This window comes from Balaenoptera physalus (genome assembly GCF_965194825.1).
Source record: "Balaenoptera physalus genome assembly, chromosome: 11".
In the NCBI taxonomy this organism is placed as follows: Eukaryota; Metazoa; Chordata; class Mammalia; order Artiodactyla; family Balaenopteridae; genus Balaenoptera; species Balaenoptera physalus.
The window spans coordinates 8,277,802-8,297,176 of NC_138896.1; the positions used below are offsets into that span (position 1 = coordinate 8,277,802).

At 38.5% G+C, this 19,375-nt stretch overlaps 1 protein-coding gene across 5 annotated transcripts in view; it reads left to right on the forward strand.

The window, feature by feature from the left end:
• Window positions 1-19,375, forward strand: part of SYCP2L (synaptonemal complex protein 2 like) — a 73,519-nt gene that overhangs the window by 36,660 nt on the left and 17,484 nt on the right. For 4 of the 5 annotated variants that reach the window (XM_082413286.1, XM_082413283.1, XM_082413284.1 and 1 more), the window contains exons 20-25: window positions 5,012-5,060; window positions 6,143-6,290; window positions 6,864-6,913; window positions 8,965-9,094; window positions 10,227-10,300; window positions 10,460-10,529. In XM_082413286.1, coding sequence (XP_082269412.1) covers window positions 5,012-5,060; window positions 6,143-6,290; window positions 6,864-6,913; window positions 8,965-9,094; window positions 10,227-10,300; window positions 10,460-10,529 — 521 coding nt within the window. The remainder of the gene's footprint in view (window positions 1-5,011; window positions 5,061-6,142; window positions 6,291-6,863; window positions 6,914-8,964; window positions 9,095-10,226; window positions 10,301-10,459; window positions 10,530-19,375) is intronic. The other variant, XM_082413285.1, reaches the window with a different exon arrangement.

The window sequence follows — 19,375 nt, forward strand, 5'->3', positions numbered from 1 at the left end:
TCTTGTTTTTGGTTTCTTTTGCTGTGCAAAAGCTTTTAAGTTTCATTAGGTCCCATTTGTTTATTTTTGGTTTTATTTCCATTTCTCTAGGAGATGAGTCAAAACGGATCTTGCTGTGATTTATGTCAAAGAGTGTTCTGCCTATGATTTCCTCTAAGAGTTTTATAGTGTCTGGCCTTACATTTAGGTCTTTAATCCATTTTGAGTTTATTTTTGTGTATGGTGCTAGGAAGTGTTCTAATTTCATTCTTTTGCATGTAGCTGTCCAGTTTTCCCCGCACCAGTTATTGAAGAGGCTGTCTTTTCTCCATTGTATACTCTTGCCTCCTTTATTAAAAATAAGGTGCCCATACGTGCGTGGGTTTATCTCTGGGCTTTCTATCTTGTTCCATTGATTTATATTTCTGTTCTTGTGCCAGTACCATACTGTCTTGATTACTGTAGCTTTGTAATATAGTCTGAAGTCAGGGAGCCTTATTCCTCCAGCTCAATTTTTCTTTCTCAAGATTGTTTTGGCTATTCAGGGTCTTTTGTGTTTCCATACAAGTTGTGAAATTTTTTGTTCTAGTTCTGTGAAAAATGCCATTGGTAGTTTGATAGGGATTGCATTGAATCTGTAGATTGCTTTGGGTAGTATAGTCATTTTCACAATATTGATTCTTCCAATCCAAGAACATGATATAGCTCTCCATCTGTTTGTATCATCTTTAATTTCTTTCATCAGTGTCTTATAGTTTTCTGCATACAGGTCTTTTGTTTCCTTAGGTAGGTCTGTTCCTAGGTATTTTATTCTTTTTGTTGCAATGGTAAATGGGAGTGTTTCCTTAATTTCTCTTTCAGATTTTTCATCATTAGTGTATAGGAATGCAAGAGATTTCTGTGCATTAATTTTGTATCCTGCTACTTTACCAGATTCATTGATTAGCTCTAGTAGTTTTCTGGTAACATCTTTAGGATTCTCTATGTACAGTATCATGTCATCTGCAAACAGTGACAGCTTTACTTCCTCTTTTCTGATTTGGATTCCTTTTATTTCTTTTCCTTCTCTGACTGCTGTGGCTAAAACTTCCAAAACTATGTGAATAATAGTGGTGAGAGTGGACAGCCTTGTCTTGTTCCTGATCTTAGAGGAAATGGTTTCAGTTTTTCACCATTGAGAACAATGTTGGCTGTGGGTTTTTCATATATGGCCTTTATTATCTTAAGGTAAGTTCCCTCTATGCCTACTAAATGGGTGTTGGATTTTTTCAAAAGCTTTTTCTGCATCTATTGAGATGATCATATGGTTTCTCTCCTTCAGTTTGTTAATATGTCTTATCACATTGATTGATTTGCGTATTTTGGAGAATCCTTGCATTCCTGGGATAAACCCCACTTGATCATGGTGTATGATCCTTTTAATGTGCTGTTGGATTCTGTTTGCTAGTATTTTGTTGAAGATTTTTGCATCTATGACATACAGTTTTTGACATATGTCTACACCCAAGAACCATCACCACAGTCAAGATAAGAACCATATCCGTCATCTCCAAGAATTTCTTCCTGCCCCTTTGAAATCCCTCCCTCCTGTCTTTCTGCATTCCCACCCCTTGGCAATCACTGATCTGCTTTCTGTCACTATAGATGAGTTTGTAGTTTTAAAAATCTTATTTAAATGGAACCAAACAGTAAGTACTTTTTTTCTAGCTTCTTTCATTCAGTGTAATTATTTTGAGATTCATCGTGTATCAACAGTTCATTCTTTTATATTATTGAGTAGTATGGAGAATAGTGGATCAATTGTATGGAAATACCACATTTTGTTTATCCATTCTCCTGCCGATGGACATTTGAGTTTCCAGTTTTTTGTTGTTACAAGTAAAGCCCTTAGGATTCATGTGTAAGTCTTTGTATGGAGATGTGTTTTCTTTTCTCTTGGGTAAATATATAGGAAATGGGATAGCTGGATCATAATTGGTATATGTTTAACTTTTTTAAAAAGTACCAAAATGTTTTCCACAGTCTTTGCAGCATTTTACATTCCCACCAGCAGTCTTTGAGGGTTCTATTTGATTTTTTTTTTCTTTTTGGCTGTGCCATGCAGCATGTGGGATCTTAGTTCCCCAACGAGGGATCGAACCCACACCCCCCTGCATTGGAAGTGCAGAGTCTTAACCACTGGACTGCCAGGGAAGTCCCAATCTTTGAGGGTTCTAGTTGCTAGACATTCTTGTCAGTAGGTTCAGTAATACAATTTCACTGATGGATGGACTGATGAATGAATGAACAGATCCAATACTGATGTGGGCTATTTCTTCATTCCTCTGCCAGAACCACACAATCCCCCAAAGGGTCCCCAGTGTGTTATAATTTCCTTTATTTACTTCATTAATTTTTATATGTTATTGTGGCTCCACCTCCCCAATACCATTCTTCTTCTTTGAGTTACTAGATATCTTTCCTATTGTTTTTCTGTGTCAGCCTATATTGGTTTTGGGCTTTAAGGGTTTACAATTTATATATGAACAGTGCTATTTCTCCTTTTATGATGTTAGTTTAAAGTACTCTGTCACACTGTGAAATTGTTCTTTCTTGACCTTAAAAAATGGGAGTTCTAAGCCAGGAATAGAGCCTACATTTCTGTCAGGCCATGAGCCAGGAAATAAAAAGTAGTGTTTTTATACCATCGCTATGGCTAGCCATTCATTGTTCAAGGATCTCTTTCAACTAGAAGAGGGTAGAAACCTGCCCTACCCCTACACTTCCTTCCCATCACACTTTTTTGTCCAGGCATCCAGTGTCTCATTCTTTAAGATCCTTGGAGCAATCCAGGTTTCTTCCGACTTCACCTCTTCCTCTCACATCTGCCCCAGAAGGAGTGGGGCGCTGGCAGGGGCTTCCAGCATGGTTTGGAAGTGTGCTGCTGTAAGGCAACCGTGCCAGGGCTGTGCCTTCCCAGCAACCTGCTGCCACTCTCTGTGCCTGTCTGATCCTCCGTTCAGCAGTGAGAGAATTCTTCAGCCCACTGGAATCTGAGAATCCTTTTTCTTGTTCTGAGAGGCATGGAACATTGTTGCTGTTGCTCCTAGAAGTCCAGATTCGGCTTTGGGAAGGGGCTGCGTGCTTGGTCCTACGGAATATTTCCACATAGAGCAGAAGGGTAGGTCTTGGACTTACGGAGGGTACATAATTCCCCTAGAGCATCTAACAGTAACACCACAGACTCTGAGTTAAAGATTCCTGACTGGAGTAATCTGTTCATCTCCCGGTCTCTGTTTTTTTGTTCTGCAAATGAGTACTTCAATTAAAAGGGACGTTCAGATGCCATTATTGCAAAGAAATCTTGGGTACTGCTCAGAGCTTTTTAGCTCTTTCATGTTGGAATAAAACAACACCTGCAACTGCTTTTAAATTCAGACTGAAACCGCAGAACGCATTTCGGGACTCAGTAGAGCATAGGTTCTTCTGTCTCAGCACAGAAAGAATTCAGCAAGAGGTAGAGTGACAGGTAAAGAAAGAGTTTATTAGTATAGGAGGCTTGTGAGGGGTACAAGAGGTACAAGCAAGAGGGCTCTGCCCCTAGCACTTAATGGGTTACATTTTTATAAACAAAGGAAAAGTGGGGAGGGGGGAGAAACCCACTTTCTTCCTTATTCTTGAGTAGACATCAAGCTTCCCTCATCACCTCCTCCTCCATGTCGGGCAGGGAAGTTTTCTTGTCCCTAGTGGTCAAACCAGGACGGTCATGGCCCTATTCAAATCAGCAGAAGGATGACAATGTATGCTAAAATATGGTAAGTCATCTCAGGTTTCAGTATAATGAGGGTCTTCTACTTTGGAATGTCACCTTTCCCTTATATTTTTGTTTTTAGTATGTGCAGAGGACCATGTCCTAGGGATCATTAACTTACTGACCTCAACCAGCAGGACACAGACATCATTGACTTGATGTATATTTTTGTTGTTAGTTTCGTTGTTAAGCAAGCCTGCTTTGTTTCATGATTTTCCGATTGCTTTCTTGAGTGATCATTAACTTACAGTGGTCTCCCAAAGCTCCCTGAAGTTCCCTGTCTATCTATAATCCCCTAGTGGGATTTTTAACTAGCTATTTGATTATCCCAATCAAGACTATATCCCAATCAAGACTGTATCCCAATCAAGACTATACACACACAAACTACCAGTGTAAGACTAACTTTTAAAAAATTGTGATAAAATAGGCATAATGTAAAATTTACCATCTTAACCATTTTCAAGTGTACCATTCAGTGGCCTTAAGTACCTTCACGTTGTTGTACAGCCATCACCATCATCCGTCTCCTGAGCTTTTTCATCTTCATCTTTCTGAAACTCGGTTCCCATTAAACAACTCCCCTTTAACAAAATTGAAGGATATAAGATTAACGTAAAAAAATCAAGTTTCTTTCTATATGGTAGCAGATAGAAAGACTTGTCTTTTGGTTTTTTGATAATAGCAAACTATGTATCTGATAAGGGGTAAATATCCAAAGTATAATATATAAGGAACTCCTACAATTCAATAGCAAAAAAAACCAAAAACCACCTGATTAAATAAAATGGGGAAAGGACTTGAATAGACATTTCTCCAAAGAAGATATACAAATGGCCAATAAGTATATGAAAAGATGCTCACCATCACTAATCATCAAGAAAAGCTTGCCTTTTTAGCACCCAGTTGATTCTAAGGCAGAGCCAGGCAGGAAACACTGCTCTGTAGCATTGTCAACTCACTGCTTACTTGCTCATGTTACCCTGCCAGCCTCTTCTTTGTATGCCTGACAGAGAAGGGCTCAACAAAGGTTTGTTTTGTGTTAAATAGCCAGTTGCTGGCAGGCAGAAGATGTATGGAAATGGATTGCAAGATAAAAAGTTTGTCTCAGAATGGGGTACTTCCCATGAGTTGGGCTCACAATCAAAGGACGTGTGAAGGGGAAAAAGAAGTGCTGTGAAGTTGGGAAAGGAGAAGATGTTGGTGAAACAGTTCCATTAATTCAATGTATTTTGCTTTTAGGGAAGATTCTGCTTTTGAGGGTGACAGAAAGCAAGAAACAAGGATGTCGGTAATGGAATCACTTTCATTGTTTTGGGGCAATCCTTCCCATGTTTTAGTTATTTGCATACCATCTTCAAACTTTACCATTGCTCTGCTCTTTGTTTCTCAGTTAAATTTATCTTAAGCTTGTTTTATTTATTTACTTATTTTTTCTTTCCTCACTTTTATTTTTTTAATAGCTCTTTACTGGAGTATAATTGCTTCACAATACTGTGTTAGTTTCTGTTGTACACCAAAGTGAATCAACCATATGCATAAAGCATTTCACTTTGAAATGGAAAGTCAGCATTAGTTGTAACAAATAGTTGGTAAGCCCCCAAATAAGTATGATGGAGAATAACAAAGTTATATCGAATTGTACTTTTCCTTGTATTAGGCCTTGAGCCAAAAGTCTGTTCTTGCTTTGTTAAAAAAAAAAAAAAAAAGATTATGAAGAAGAAGAGAAATATTAAAGACCTACTAGCTGCTGAGATTTACTCTGAATAGAATCAGAAGTGTTAATGAATTGAAAAGAAATTTTTGGCTCTGAGTCAGTGATGTGGTTTTGTTCCTGTGTGCGCCCGTTTCCATCTCTCCATTGTTGTTCTTGCTTTGGGAAGCAGAGTGCTTTAAGTCTATTGTCAGTACGTTAAAAAAAAAATCTCTGTATGAACAGTAAATGACATTTTTTTTTCTAAAATAAGAGATCATGGGCTTCAAACAAACAAGTTAAGGCTCCTTCTGACTTTCTTTTAGCGGTGGTTCTCAGTCCTATGGGTTAGTGTTTTGAAGTTAGTGTTGGCCCAATAATCAGGTGCATCAGCTTTTGGAAAGTTACCTACCATCTCTACAGCTAACAAGTATTTGATTAGAGAGGATTGTGTCATCTTTTACTACAGCAGCTTGGTGGAGAACTGACTAATGAAATAATCATCCTCTTTTTCTCCCTTCTCCTTACTTCTGTGCCCTTTTATTATGTAAGAAAGCCCAGTCTTCTAGAAGAAGGAGTTACTTCTCTGTTGTCTAACTTCATAGTCATATGTTTAATTGCACATAAATGGTACTAACATCCTTTTAATAGTTCTCATTTATCACCTGTGTTTGTAAAAGGTTAATTATAGGAAACACCTCTTCTCGGAGAGTAATGAAGATTCAAATACTAGTGCCAGTGAACTGTCTTGGACCAGTAACCAAAAAAGGAAATCTCTAAAGTCATATCCTAGTAGAAAAAAGATAAAAACCAGAAGTAACATAAGAAGTAAGTTTGGTGTGTGTTTTCTTTCCAGTCACTTTTCAAATAAATTATCAGGTATTAATTTTTCAATACGTGATGGACGCAGCGGGTACCAAAGAGATATATGATCATGTGGTCCTCCTTCCCTGGTAGACTGGAAAGGGAAAATGTACATATGTAAAACAGTATGAAAGAATATGGAATTGACCAATAATTGTTCAATTTGAGACGTAGATAAATGGAGTAAGGAGTTCAGATAAGAGGAATCTGATGTAAGCTGAAATCATCAGGGAAAGCTTCAAGGAAGAGCTGGGTGGGACCTCAGCTAATGCTTGGGAGAAGAATGGGATTTGAAGAGGTGTGGAGAAGGGGAAGCATTCTAATTAGGTAAAACGAGAAAGATGTGAGAACAGCATTCAGGAACAGGATCTGGAGCAGAGAATTCATGCTGGGTAGTGAGGAACAAAGTTGAATAATTAGATCATAAGAGCTAGACATTTCAGCAAGCTGTGGGAAGTGGGAATTGCTTCTAGTGTGTATTTTGGTATTTCTGATAAGTAAACTTACCCATTGTACTCATATTCCCTTTCATTCTAGCCTTGCCACTTTTCTCCCTCAGCGGTGACAGTGACCTTGAGAAAGGCCAAGTAAGTAAATTTTGTCTGGGCTGCCGTGTGCCCTTATGGTGTAAGCTCGAAACAAGTTGATCTCTTTAAACCACCTTTATTTCTCAAAAAACTCCTCTCTGAAATATGAGAATAATAAACCAGTGGTTTACTAGTATGTAAACCACTTTCAATAGAAACTTCAAGGACTTCTAAACATTTTATATGAATCTTGGGTAAAAATTTAGGATCTTTTTTCATTGGTTGCAAATTTGTTGCAAGATGTTTATTATGAACTAAGCTTGAAATCTGGGCTCTTCTGATTTCCTGCAAATGTATGCTTTTTTGAATTTATATTTTAAAATAAACTTCTTGGTTTAATTCTTCCGTTAGTTCTCAGTTTGTTGACATGTTACTCCCAAAGATTTTAATGATTTAAACATTTAAGTCTTTATTTTGCAAGCAGTTGAAATGCCTTCAGCCATTTCAAATATTGAATAAGCCCTGAAAGTTTCTTAATTCCTCTCAGTTATCCTTGTTTTATATCAAAGTAGTTAAGAACATGGACACGAGTGTCCTCCGGGCCAATTCAGAGCTTAATTTATCATGCTTTTAGCTGAATTACCTCTCTAAGCAGTTGGCTTTTGTTCTTTGTCAAATGAAATTAGATAGATAGTATATATAGTATAGTGTGTATATATATACTGTATATATGATATTTTATATAAAATATGTAACATAATATATATAATCATGTATATATGATATGCATTATATATAATTGTGCACATATATTTTATATGTACAAACTATACACTTGTATATAAAAATACATGTATGTACATATTACACACATGTAATACATATATTATATACATATATAATATATGTACATATATAATACATATATGTACATATATTTTATATATGTGTATCTACACACACACACACACACACACACACACACACTGCAGAATATAGTGCGAAGTGTTTAAGAGTTTTCTAAGGGCAGCTGCTGGCATTCTGAGGGCGTCAGCAGTACCCCGCTTGCCTGTACAGAAATAGAATGTTGTTAGTGCTCTAATAGTAGCTCGTCATCTGCCCTCCCTGCCCGACCGGCCTTCTGCCATCAGCCTGGGGGCGCGGGGTGCTGCCCTCTGTGAGACTAAGGGACACTCATGGTCTGAGGTGACAGAGCTGAAGCTCCAACCTGTGAGCCAGAGCAAGTACCTAAATATTTGTTGAATAGTTCAGCCTGAGATAAGGAGTTATCAGTTAGAAATAGGCCAAAAGAACAGTTTTTAGCAATATACAGCTTTTAAAAAAAAAATAGGTACCAAAGAAGAAAGAGGAAAGTTTTGAGAAGCCATAAATTTAAGGTGTGCAACTGACAAGAAGTCTATGCTGATTTTCAGTGAGGGCATTGCTGACTTTATGCAGACACTGGTATCTAGAACTCACTTCTCTGTGCTGGAGTTTAAGAGAATAACTTAGAAGCAGGGGTTGGCAAACCTCTTCTGTGAAGGGCCAGGTACTAAATATTTTAGTCTTTTCGGGCATATGGTTTCTGTGGCAGCCATTCACCTCTGCCACTGTAGCGTGAAGGCAGCCATGGACAGTACTCAGATGAGTGGATGTGTTGTGTTCCAGTAAAACTTATATTTACAAGAACTTTATTTACAGTGAGCGGTAGTTTGCTGGCTCCTGAATTAGAGCAGTGATTCTCAGACTTTAGTGACCAGAATGGCCAGGATGGCTTGCGGAAATGCAGATTGCTGGGTCCTGTCTGCAGAGTTTCTGATTGAGTACATTGTCATTGGGGCTTGAGAATTTGCTTTTCTGTCAAGTTCTAGGTGTTGCCGAGCCTGTGGTTTGGGACCACACTTTGAGAACTTTGACTTAGAGCCGTCAATTGATGCCTGACCGAATGTGCTTCCAACCCTGCGATCTTATGGTCTTACTGTTTTTTTCAAATGGAGCATATCCAATACTTAATCATTTAAAAATGATGTTGGAAGTGTCTTGGAATGTTTTGATAACATTCCCAACCACTCAAAACAAGTTAACACTTTATAAAAAATACTCTATTTTAGGCTAAAACTCTAACACCATTACAGAAAGATACCTCCGGGCAAAATAATGTCACACCTCCAAAAATTTCTGGAATGGAATTTCAGAGTAGTTCTGCCTTTTTAACTCCTGAAGATTCTGCCCAGAAGATAGGTATGTGATTTTCTGTCAATCTACATAGAAAAAATTACATTTTGGGAAAGGTAGTTTGAAAAAGCAAAATGTATTTCTTTTAATATCTGTTGAAGAAAGTGTGAAAGTATGATTGATCTTTTATGCCCTCATTAACAAAAGACAGAGGACATTGTTGTAATTCTGTTTTAACGTTTGAGATCAGCTTGTGCATAAGAATTGCTGGTATTCTTCCTCTTTAAAAATAGCAGGAAGCTTAAATGATGATTTATTGCAGGGGTTGGTAAACTTTTTCTGTAGAGGACCAGAGTAATTACTTTTTGCTTTTTGGCCCCTAGAGTTTCTGTTGCATCTATTCAGCTCCGCCTTTGTAGCTCCAAATGAGCCACAGACAAGATGTAAACCAATGGGCATGGCTGTGTTTCCATAAAACTTTATTTATAAAACCAGGTGGCAGACTGGATTTGGCCTGAGGGGCCAGAGTGGGCCACCCCTTGACCTGTAAGGTTTATCTCAGCCCCCACTGTATTTTATTAAAACAATTCACATCTTTTAAATTGGTAAGAGTAGGGATTTTGTTTTCTTCACCTCTGTCATTTCAGAGCATAGCACATTGGCAGGCACATAATGGCATCAGCAAGCACACAACTGCCAACCTCTTAGTTTGGCTGCCACTGGAAGAAAAGAAGTAGGGAAAGGAAAATAGGAGAGAGGGAAATATAGCAGGAGAGAGAGAAAAATATAGTGGGAGAGAGGGAAATATAGCGGGAGAGAGGGAAATATAGCAGGAGAGAGGAAGAGGAGTAAGGGAACGCATCTAAGAGAGGAAAGAGAAGGACCACGTTGAGGTGGTAGAATCCTTGCTGTGTATTTGGGGCCAGATGGGCAGCTACTAAAGGTGCTGGCCTAGTAGGTAACTGGCTATTCATTTTATCTACAGACCTGTAACCCCTAATACCCATGCATGCCCTGCAAGATACAAAGTGGTTTTTGGTTTGGGTTTTTTTTTTAAGAACTGTGTCCCTTTTGCTGGGGGGGGGGGGGGCAGGGGATGTTGAAATTTAATTTATAGACTGATAGTGAAATGTTATTGCCTCAATTGCCTCTCAGTGTGTTTATTCCCTTAAAAGTATTCATTCTCTCTAATACTCAGAACTTCAAAGTCCCCACCCACTGAGCGATCTCTCTTCCTTGGAGCCCTCAGATGTTGAAGAAAATGTATCTGAGGTATTGTACTATTTAATTGTTGGTTATTCATCTGGTTTTCCAGAATTAATATTATATTTGCTTAATGTACTAGCTTATTCCTTCTTAAGGGATAATGTAGCACCATGTGTTTCTTATTTTGACACGAATACATGTATTTGTGGCCTTTTTTTTTTTAAGACTGTGACCCAAGATTCATTGATGAAAAGTACTAGCTTCAAGCATAAACTGCAAAACTTGGAAGACAGAGGTGAGAGAATTCTAAACTTTTTTTTTGCAGAATAAAGCAAAAGTAGTCTGATTTTGGCAGACTGGGCTGTTATTCAAATTGAGGCAGATACAATCACTATACAGAGTGACAGTTGCCAGGCCTTGGAGAGGGCAATGTCATCTGCTTACCAGCTCCAAGTGTGCCTGAAGGTCAAGGGGAGGAGCAGAGGTTGTCACTCAGGAAAAAGCACGTCTGTGTCAAGAAGCATATGGCCTGGGACCCAGGTCCCATCAACCAGCATGCCTCCTCTCCCACCCCACGGAAGGCAGTCCCCTACTATTATAGTGTTGTCGCTTTCTCCCTTTAGATCTGTTAGTATTTGCTTAAAATGTTTAGGTGCTGTGATATTGGGTGCATATATATTTACAATTGTTACATTCTCTTGATGGAGTGACCCCTTTATCATTATGTAATGAACTTCTTTGTCTCTTGTTAAATATTTTGACTTTAAAGTCTGTTTTGACTGATATAAGCATAGCTATTCCTGCTTTCTTTTGATTTCCACTTGCATGGAATATCTTTTTCCATTCTTTCACTTTGAGCCTATGTGCGTCCTTATAGCTGAGTTGAGTCTCCAGTAGGCAGCATATAGTTGGGTCATATTTTATCCATTTAGCCACTCTGTGCCATTTGATTGGAGAATTTAATCCATTTACATTTCTTTTCTTTTTTTTAAATTAATTTTTATTGGAGTATGGTTGCTTTATAATGTTGTGTTAGCTTCCACTCTCCATTTACATTTAAAGTAATCATTGATTTGTAAGGACTTACTAATGCCTTTGTATTAATTGTTTTCTGGCTGTTTTGTAGTTTCTTAATTTCTTCCTCTCTTGCTGTTTTCTTTTGTGGTTGATGATTTTCTATAGTGGTATGCCTTGATTCCCTTTTCTTTATTTTTTATGTATCTACTATAGATTTCTGCTTTGTGGTTACCATGAGGCTTACATAAAACATTTTCAAGATATAGTTTAAGCTGATAACTTCTATTGCATACAAAACTCTACCGTTTTTCTCTCCCCACCCACATTTTATGTTTTAGATGTTATAATTTATCTTTTTGTATTGTATATCTATTAGAAATTATAGCTATAATTATTTTAAATATTTTCACCCTTTGACCTTTATTCTAGAGTTCATTAACACACCACTGTATTATAATAATACAGTATTCCAAATTTGAATATATAATTTACCAGTGTGTTTTATATTTTTTAATATATTTTCATGTTACTAATTAACGTTTTTTCATTTCTTTTGACAAACTGCTTTCCACACTATCTGTAAGGCAAATCTAGTGGTGATGACTCCCTAAGCTTTTATTTTTCTGGGAAAGTTTTACTCTTTCCTTCATTTATGAAGGACAGCTTTGCCAGGTAAAGTATTGTTGGTTGGCAGTTTTTTCTTTCAGCACTTTACATGTATACATTATCCCACTCTTTTTTGGCCTGTAAGGTTTCTGCAGAGAAATCTGCTAATAGTGTTACGGGTGTCCCCTTGTATGTGAGAAATCTTTTTCTTTTGCTCCTTTTAAAATTCTCTGTGTGTTTGATTTTACACAGTTTTGTTATAATGTGTCTTGCAAAAGATCTTTGTGGGTGAATCTTTTGGGGGTTTGAGAGCTTCATGAACTTGGATGTCCAAATTTCTCCCCAGATTTTGGAAGTTTTCAGCCATTATTATTATTTTTTAATTAATTAATTAATTAATTAATTTTTGGCTGCGATGGGTCTTTGTTGCTGTGCGTGGGCTTTCTCTAGCTGCAGTGAGCGGGGGCTACTCTTCGTTGAGGTGCGCCGGCTTCTCATTGCAGTGGCTTCTCTTGTTGCAGAGCATGGGCCCTAGGCACAAAGGCTCAGTAGCTGTGGTTCACGGGCTCTAGAGCGCAGGCTCAGTAGTTGTGGTGCACAGGCTTAGTTGCTCCGCGGCATGTGGGATCTTCCCGGACCAGGGCTCGAACCCGTGTCCCCCTGCCTTGGCAGGCAGTTTCTTAACCACTGTGCCACGAGGGAAGTCCCTATTATTTTTTTTTTTAATTTTTAATTTTATATTGGAGTATAGCTGATTAACAATGTTGTGATAATTTCAGGTGCACAGCAAAGCAACTCAGCCATACGTATACATGCATCCATTCTCCCCCGTCAGCCATTATTTTTTAAAATAGCTTTCTGCCCCTTTTCCCTCTTTTATCCTTCTGGGACTCCAATAATGTGTAGATTGTTTCCATTTTTTTTAATTGGGATATCATTGACATGTAGCGTAGTAATTTCAGGTAGCATATTAATTTCAGGTGTATAACATAATGATTTGATTTTTGTACATATTGTAAAATGATCACAACAATAAGTTGAGTTAACATCTATCCCCACAGGTAATTACATTTTTTTTCTTGTGATGATAGCTTTTAAGATCTACTCTCTCAGAAACTTTCAAATACACAATAAAGTATTAACTATAGTCGCCATCCTGTCTGTACATTACATCCCTAGGACTTATTTTGTAATTGGAATTTTGTACCTTTTCACCCCCTTCACCCATTTGCACCCCTTCACCCACCTCTGGCAACCACCAATCTGTTCTCTGTACCTATGAGTTTGGTTTTGTTTTTTGTTTTCCTTTTCAATTCCACATGTAAGTGAGGTCATAAAATATTTGTCTTTCTGTCTGACTTATTTCACTTAGCATTTTGCCCTCAAGGTCCATCCTTGTTGACACAAATGGCAAGATTTTATTCTTTTTTATGACTGAATAATATCCTGTTGTATATGTATACCACATTTTCTTTATTCATCCATCATTGGACACTTATATTGCTTCCATGTCTTGGCTACTATAAATAATACTGCAGTGAACATGGTGGGTACATATATATTTTCAAGTTAGTGTTTTCATTTTCTTCTGTTAAATACAAAGAAGTGGAATTGCTAGATTATATGGTAGTTTCATTTTTAATTTTTGGAAGAACCTCCATACTGTTTTCCATAGTAGCTGCACCAATTTACATTCCAACTAACAGTGCACAAGGGTTCTCTGTTCTCCACATTTTCACCAACACTTGTTATCTCTTGTCTTTTTGATAATAGGAATTCTAATAGGTGTGAGTTTATCTCATTGTGGTTTTGGTTTGCTCCAATCATCGGTGATGTTGAGCATCTTTTCATGTACCTGTTGGCTGTCTGTATGTCTTTGGGAAAATGTCTATTCAGATTCTCTACTCTCAGTTTAATCAATTATTTGTTTTTTTGGCTATTGAATTATGTGAGTTCTTTATATATTTTGGATATTAACCCCTTGTCAGATGTACAATTTGCAAATATTTTCTTCCCTTTTGTAGTTTGATTTTTCATTTTGTTGATGGTTTTCTTTTCTGTACAGAAGCTTTTTAGTTTGATGTAGTCCCACTTGTTTATTTTCATTTTTGTTGCCTTTGCTTTTGGCGTCAAATCCAAAAAAATGATCATCAAGATGGATGTCAAGGAACTTACAACCTGTATTTTCTTCTAGGAATTTTATGATTTCAAGTCTTACATAGAAGTCTTTAATCGATTTTGAGTTAACTTTTGTGTATGGTGTAAGATTGTGGTCCAGTTTCATTCTTTTACATGTGCCTGTCATGTTTTCCTAACACCATCTATTGAAGAGACTTTTTTTTTTTCCATTGTATACTCTTTGCTTCTTTGTTGTAAATTAATTTGATTGTATATGCCTGGGTTTATTTCTTGGCTCTCTATTCTGTTCCATTGATTTATGGGTCTCTTTTTTATGCCAGTACCCTACTGTTTTATTACATCTTTGTAATGTAGTTTGACATCAGGAAACATGATGCCTCCAGCTTTGTTCTTCTTTCTCAAGATTGCTGTGGCTATTCGAGGTCTTTTGTTGTTCCATACAAATTTTAGGATTGTTTGTTCTGTTTCTGTGAATTGTTTCTATTAATGGTATAGTTTGTTTATATTAGTGCTATCACATAGTTCATATAGGCTTTTTCCTTTGTTCTCTCTCCTCTGACTGGATAATTTGGGTAAATGATCTGTCTTTGACATAGATTCTTCTTCTTCTGGATCAGGTCTGCTGTTGATATTCTCTATTATTGCATTTTTCATTTCACTTTTGTATTCTTTCGCTCCAGAGTTTCTGTTTGGTTCTTTTCTTTATTATTTCTATTTCTCTATTAAACTTTTCATTTTGTTTGCTTATTGTTTGCCTGATTTTATTGAATTGTCTTTGTGTGTTCTTGTAGCTAACTGAGCTTCCTGAAAGCAATTACTTTGCAGTCTTTATTAGGCAAATTGCAGAGCTCCATTTTCTGTGGCGGTCCGTGACTATATCATTATTGCGGTTTTTTGGAAGTGTCACGTTTCCTTGAGTTCTCACGTTCCTTGAAGTTTTGCGTTGCTGTCTTCATATTTGAAGAAGCAGTCACCTCCTTTAGTCTTTGCTGACTGGCTTCAGGAGAGAAATACCTTTTTGTCTACGAGGGATTCTGAAGCCTTCTCAGACCTTTCCTATGGCTATGCCTGCTCCACACTTTTCTCTCTCTGGGGGACCTCTGCAGATCGCACTTTCTCTGGAATCTGCACGGCCAGGCCAGGTGCTCACAGCCTCCTGCTGCTTTCCCTAGGGCAGTGGTGGGTGCTTGAGCTTGTGTGCTTAATCCCCATCCTGCTGAATAGGGCTGGCTGTCTACAAACGTTCAGTCATTGCCCCTGGGGGTGTGTGTGCAAAGTGAGCCAACCACAGGGTGGGGCTGTGTATGGGTGAGGCATGTGGATTGGTTGCGCTGTCCATGGTCCAGTTGCGGGGGAATCTGTAGGTGAGGCCTCCCCAGCAGCTCATGAGTAGGCTTTCCTAATGGAGTCCCTGAAACAGTTAGTAGGATCTGCATCCCTTTGATGCTCCCTGAGAACCCTGGATTCTGTTCTCCCACCCCCGAGCCACGTAGTGTACCTCATTATCCTGGATGGGGCAAGCAAGAAACGGTCTTGTTTGGCAGGGTCCCTCACAGCTGGGGCAACTGAGCGCTCCCTCAAACCCTCTCACCTTCCCCAGTGGAGAGATCGTGAGCTAAGAGGGTCTCTCTTGGCCCTGAGCTGTGCTGCCTTTGAGCAAGTGGTGATGTGGCTCAAGCGAAAGTGTCCTTGTTACCCTCTTCGATGCATCCCATCTTGGATTTTTTTCTTCCTCAGACAATGTGCTAGATCTTCCCCACTGGACTCTCAGACTTCCACAAAGGCCACTCTGTCAGTAGGTGATTTTCAAAATCGGTGTCCTTTGGGGGAAAACAGTAGAAAACTCCTATTCTGCTATTTTGCTCATAGACTGTTGTTTTAATGTTTGCCCTGGAACTTCGGATGTGCCGTGCTCCCAGAACTGCAAGCAAACAGGATAACTACTCATCATTTTGCATTTTGCCCTCATGCACCTTCTTGGAGAGGCTTCCAGAACTGGGAAGGAGTCAGGAGGACAGCTTCTTTGTTCCAGTGGTGCTATGAATGCCTAGTTTGGTGCCTGGCATATAGAGGCATTCAATAAATATTTGCCAAGGGACCAGAATAAGAAACTTAGAAAATGCTAAGAAACTTAGAAAGTCATTTAGTGATGAACCTCTGCATAATTCCATATTGAATAATCCTTTATACATAGTCACAACTAAGTATTATTAATTGATTTACTGATTTTTAAAATGCATTAATCCAGGCAAAAGATATTTCAGTACTCCCCGTCAGACTGAGGAATTCAGCAATAAAGATTGTCTTTAATTTTTCATATTCTCGGCATAGTACACATTGGTAGAAAAAACAAAGGAATTGGCGCTAGGAAAATGCCTCCACAGGAAGGATATTTTGGTAAAGAAGACTATTCTCGCTCCAGTGAAGGCTGTTGGCCTTTATCATTTTAAGCCACAGGGTGTCACCTCAGAGTAAGATTTTTTTAAATGCCTTAACTTAGGAGAACTTGGCTATTAATCATAGGGTTGATTCTGTGTAACACTAAAAACCGTTTTATCAGAAGTATGAGTAAATAAATGTAATATGGACACCAAATTATTCTCTACAGCCTGTGCCCAAAATAAGTTCAGAAGCTCCTCAGATGGCAGAAGTCTTCAATTTTCATGGCAATGAAGAGAGCTGTGTTCAAAAGCAAGAGTACACTCCTTCTACCAGCCACCAACAAACGAGTTAGCATTCATTTGAGATCACTCTAGTTTGAGCCACAGTGTGTTTACTGCTTGTGTTCATTTTTGAAGTGCTGTGTGTTCATAGTTTTAACCCCTTTATGAGAATGTCAAAAAGTCCTGGTTAAAAGAGGCATGCAGTTACCATGGAAACAAAGCTGAGCCAACTGCATCACTTAGGACCTGCATCCTTTAACAAGTGCACTGATTTCCCTAGGGGTCCCTGTTCTCTCTGGAGAGCCATTCCTTTGTTTCAGGTAAAGTACTTAACAAGATTGCCTCTTCAAAAAGGGTTTTCTATGCCAAATTATTTCCATGTCCCTGAAGTGGTCCATCTGGATGATGACTTTAGTAGGTTCACAAATTCCAAGCAGCTCATTCAGGGGGCAACCAGCTTATTTACACAGTGTTCCTGGATTCGTCTCTCCATTGAAGGTAAATATTGTCTGTGCCAGCAGATGCCCTGCTTTTCCACGGGTGGTACATTAGCATGATAAATCAAAATTCAGGGCCATGCTTTGAGCTGTTGCTACAAATATGTTGTCAGAAGAGAAAAAAAAAAATCCGGAAGGGGCAGAACAGGCAGCAAGGAAAGAAATGTAAAGAAACGTAGTAGTTGTTCATCGGTGCCTAATTGGGGCTGACTGGAATCCTTTCTAAGTGGTTTCTTTGGGCCCTGACTGGGATATGGACACCATGTGGGATTCAAGCATGAGCTCTATTTGTTTTGAGGCTGGAAGAGGACAGTGCTGTGTCTGGATTCTTTCTTTGAGTTTTAAAAATCATTTAGCCTTGAAACAGTGCAACTCGCTAGAAAATATCCACCCATACTTTTCAAACAAATGAACACACCTAATGTAAGAGCAGTGAGAAGAGATAGTTGCACCTCTCAAAGCTGAGAGTTTTTCTTATGCTTTTCATTTTATTTTATTTTTTTTATTAGAGAGGCTGGTTGTGGGCTCTTTCTTTTCCAAGTGAGAATGTGACCTCTACCGAAGTTTTCAGTTTATGAAAATTCTATTATAAAAAAGCAACTGAGGTGTCCCATGAAGGTCATCATTCATATATGATCATTTTGTCTATATATCTGGTATTATTAATTTAGTTCTTTCTGCATTTGGTCGTCCTTTTCTCTCAATTAGATATTTATTATCTCTCTTGTTTTACCTCTCATTTTGCTATTTCCTTTTTGTTTCTTTAATAGAAAATAATCTAAGTTGACATTTAAACCTAAGTTATTCATTTTTCTTAAAAATGTATCTTCTGTTTTACCACAGGGCATGAACTATTTTAACATTGACTATTCTCTGTTTTGCATAATTTTAATAGCAAAATTCTTTTTCTTTTCCTTCTGTCACTTTGATGTTTATGACTGGTATTTCCTACTATGGTGCTATTTCTAAAAATTAGTATTTTACAGTTCCTCCCAAAAGGTAGTTTTAGCAGATCTTAAAATGCTAAATTTTATTAATTTCAGTTTGTTATTTATGTAGTACGTATTTGGGTCTCTGAGGTTTTTGATATTCCTGTATCTCTACCCTCACTGCTAGTATAAGATAATTAGAATACATTCTTGTTTTACTAAGATCCTTATTTTACAATATAAGATATATTTTATTTTGTAGAATCTTGGATATTCTGCAGCATTTACTCACTTATTCATTCTTTCATTCAGTGAATGTCTACTGATATCTACTATGTACCAGCCACTTTCCTACGTGTTAGATATTCTAGTGAACAAAACAGACAACATACCTGCCCTCACTGGACCTTACCTTCTAGTGGGGGAGACATAATACACAAGAAAAGTGAAATATGTAGTATTTTATATTGTGATAGAGGCTAAGTAAAAATTAAGCAGGGAAGGGGATTTAAGAGCTGGGAGGTTGGGTTGAAATTTTAGTTTGGACGGCCAGGGGAAACCTTAGTGTAGTTACGGGGGGTGTGGGGGGAGGCTGCAAGTCAGAAGAGCAGCAGGTGCAAAGGCCCTGAGGTGAGAGTGGCCCAGGGTCTGAGGAGCTGGAAGGAGACCAGGGTAGAGCAGTGGAACGCAGAAGGGGAAACTTGCCTCTTTGCTTTCCCACCATTTTGCCCAGCTCCCTGCACATAATAACACTCAAATATTCATTGAGCAAATTCATGAAATTAAATTCCAGAACTTTCAGGGGGAGAATCTATAGTGACTAGCTAGATGTGGGAGGAGAGAGGGAAGAGCAGATGTCTTCCCAGTTAAGTGTGTGTGGCGGGGCTGAGTGTATGGTGGGGCAGAAAGAGCAGTTGGGGTGGAGAGGAATGGAAAAGAGTGGGTTTTGAGTGGAGATGTTGGGTAGGCAGTTGGAAACACAGGTTTGCTGCTTGAGAGAGCTCGGGCAAGAGAGGGATTTGGGGGATGACAGTTGAAGGGATGGGACTGATGAGCTCCTCCCGGGAGCTGGCCTTGGACAGTCACGGTGTGGGGATGCAGAGAGGTATGGATTCTTTCTGTAGGCAGAGCCTCAGGCCTTGATGGTGGGAAAGAAGAGGGTGGCAAAAAGCAGGAGTCGGGCCTGGTGCTAGTGCACTATTGACAGTGATAAGATGCCACTGATAAGACAGAGGGCCCGGATGGGGTGAGGACATGTTTGGGGTGAACTGAACATCAAAATAAAAGATA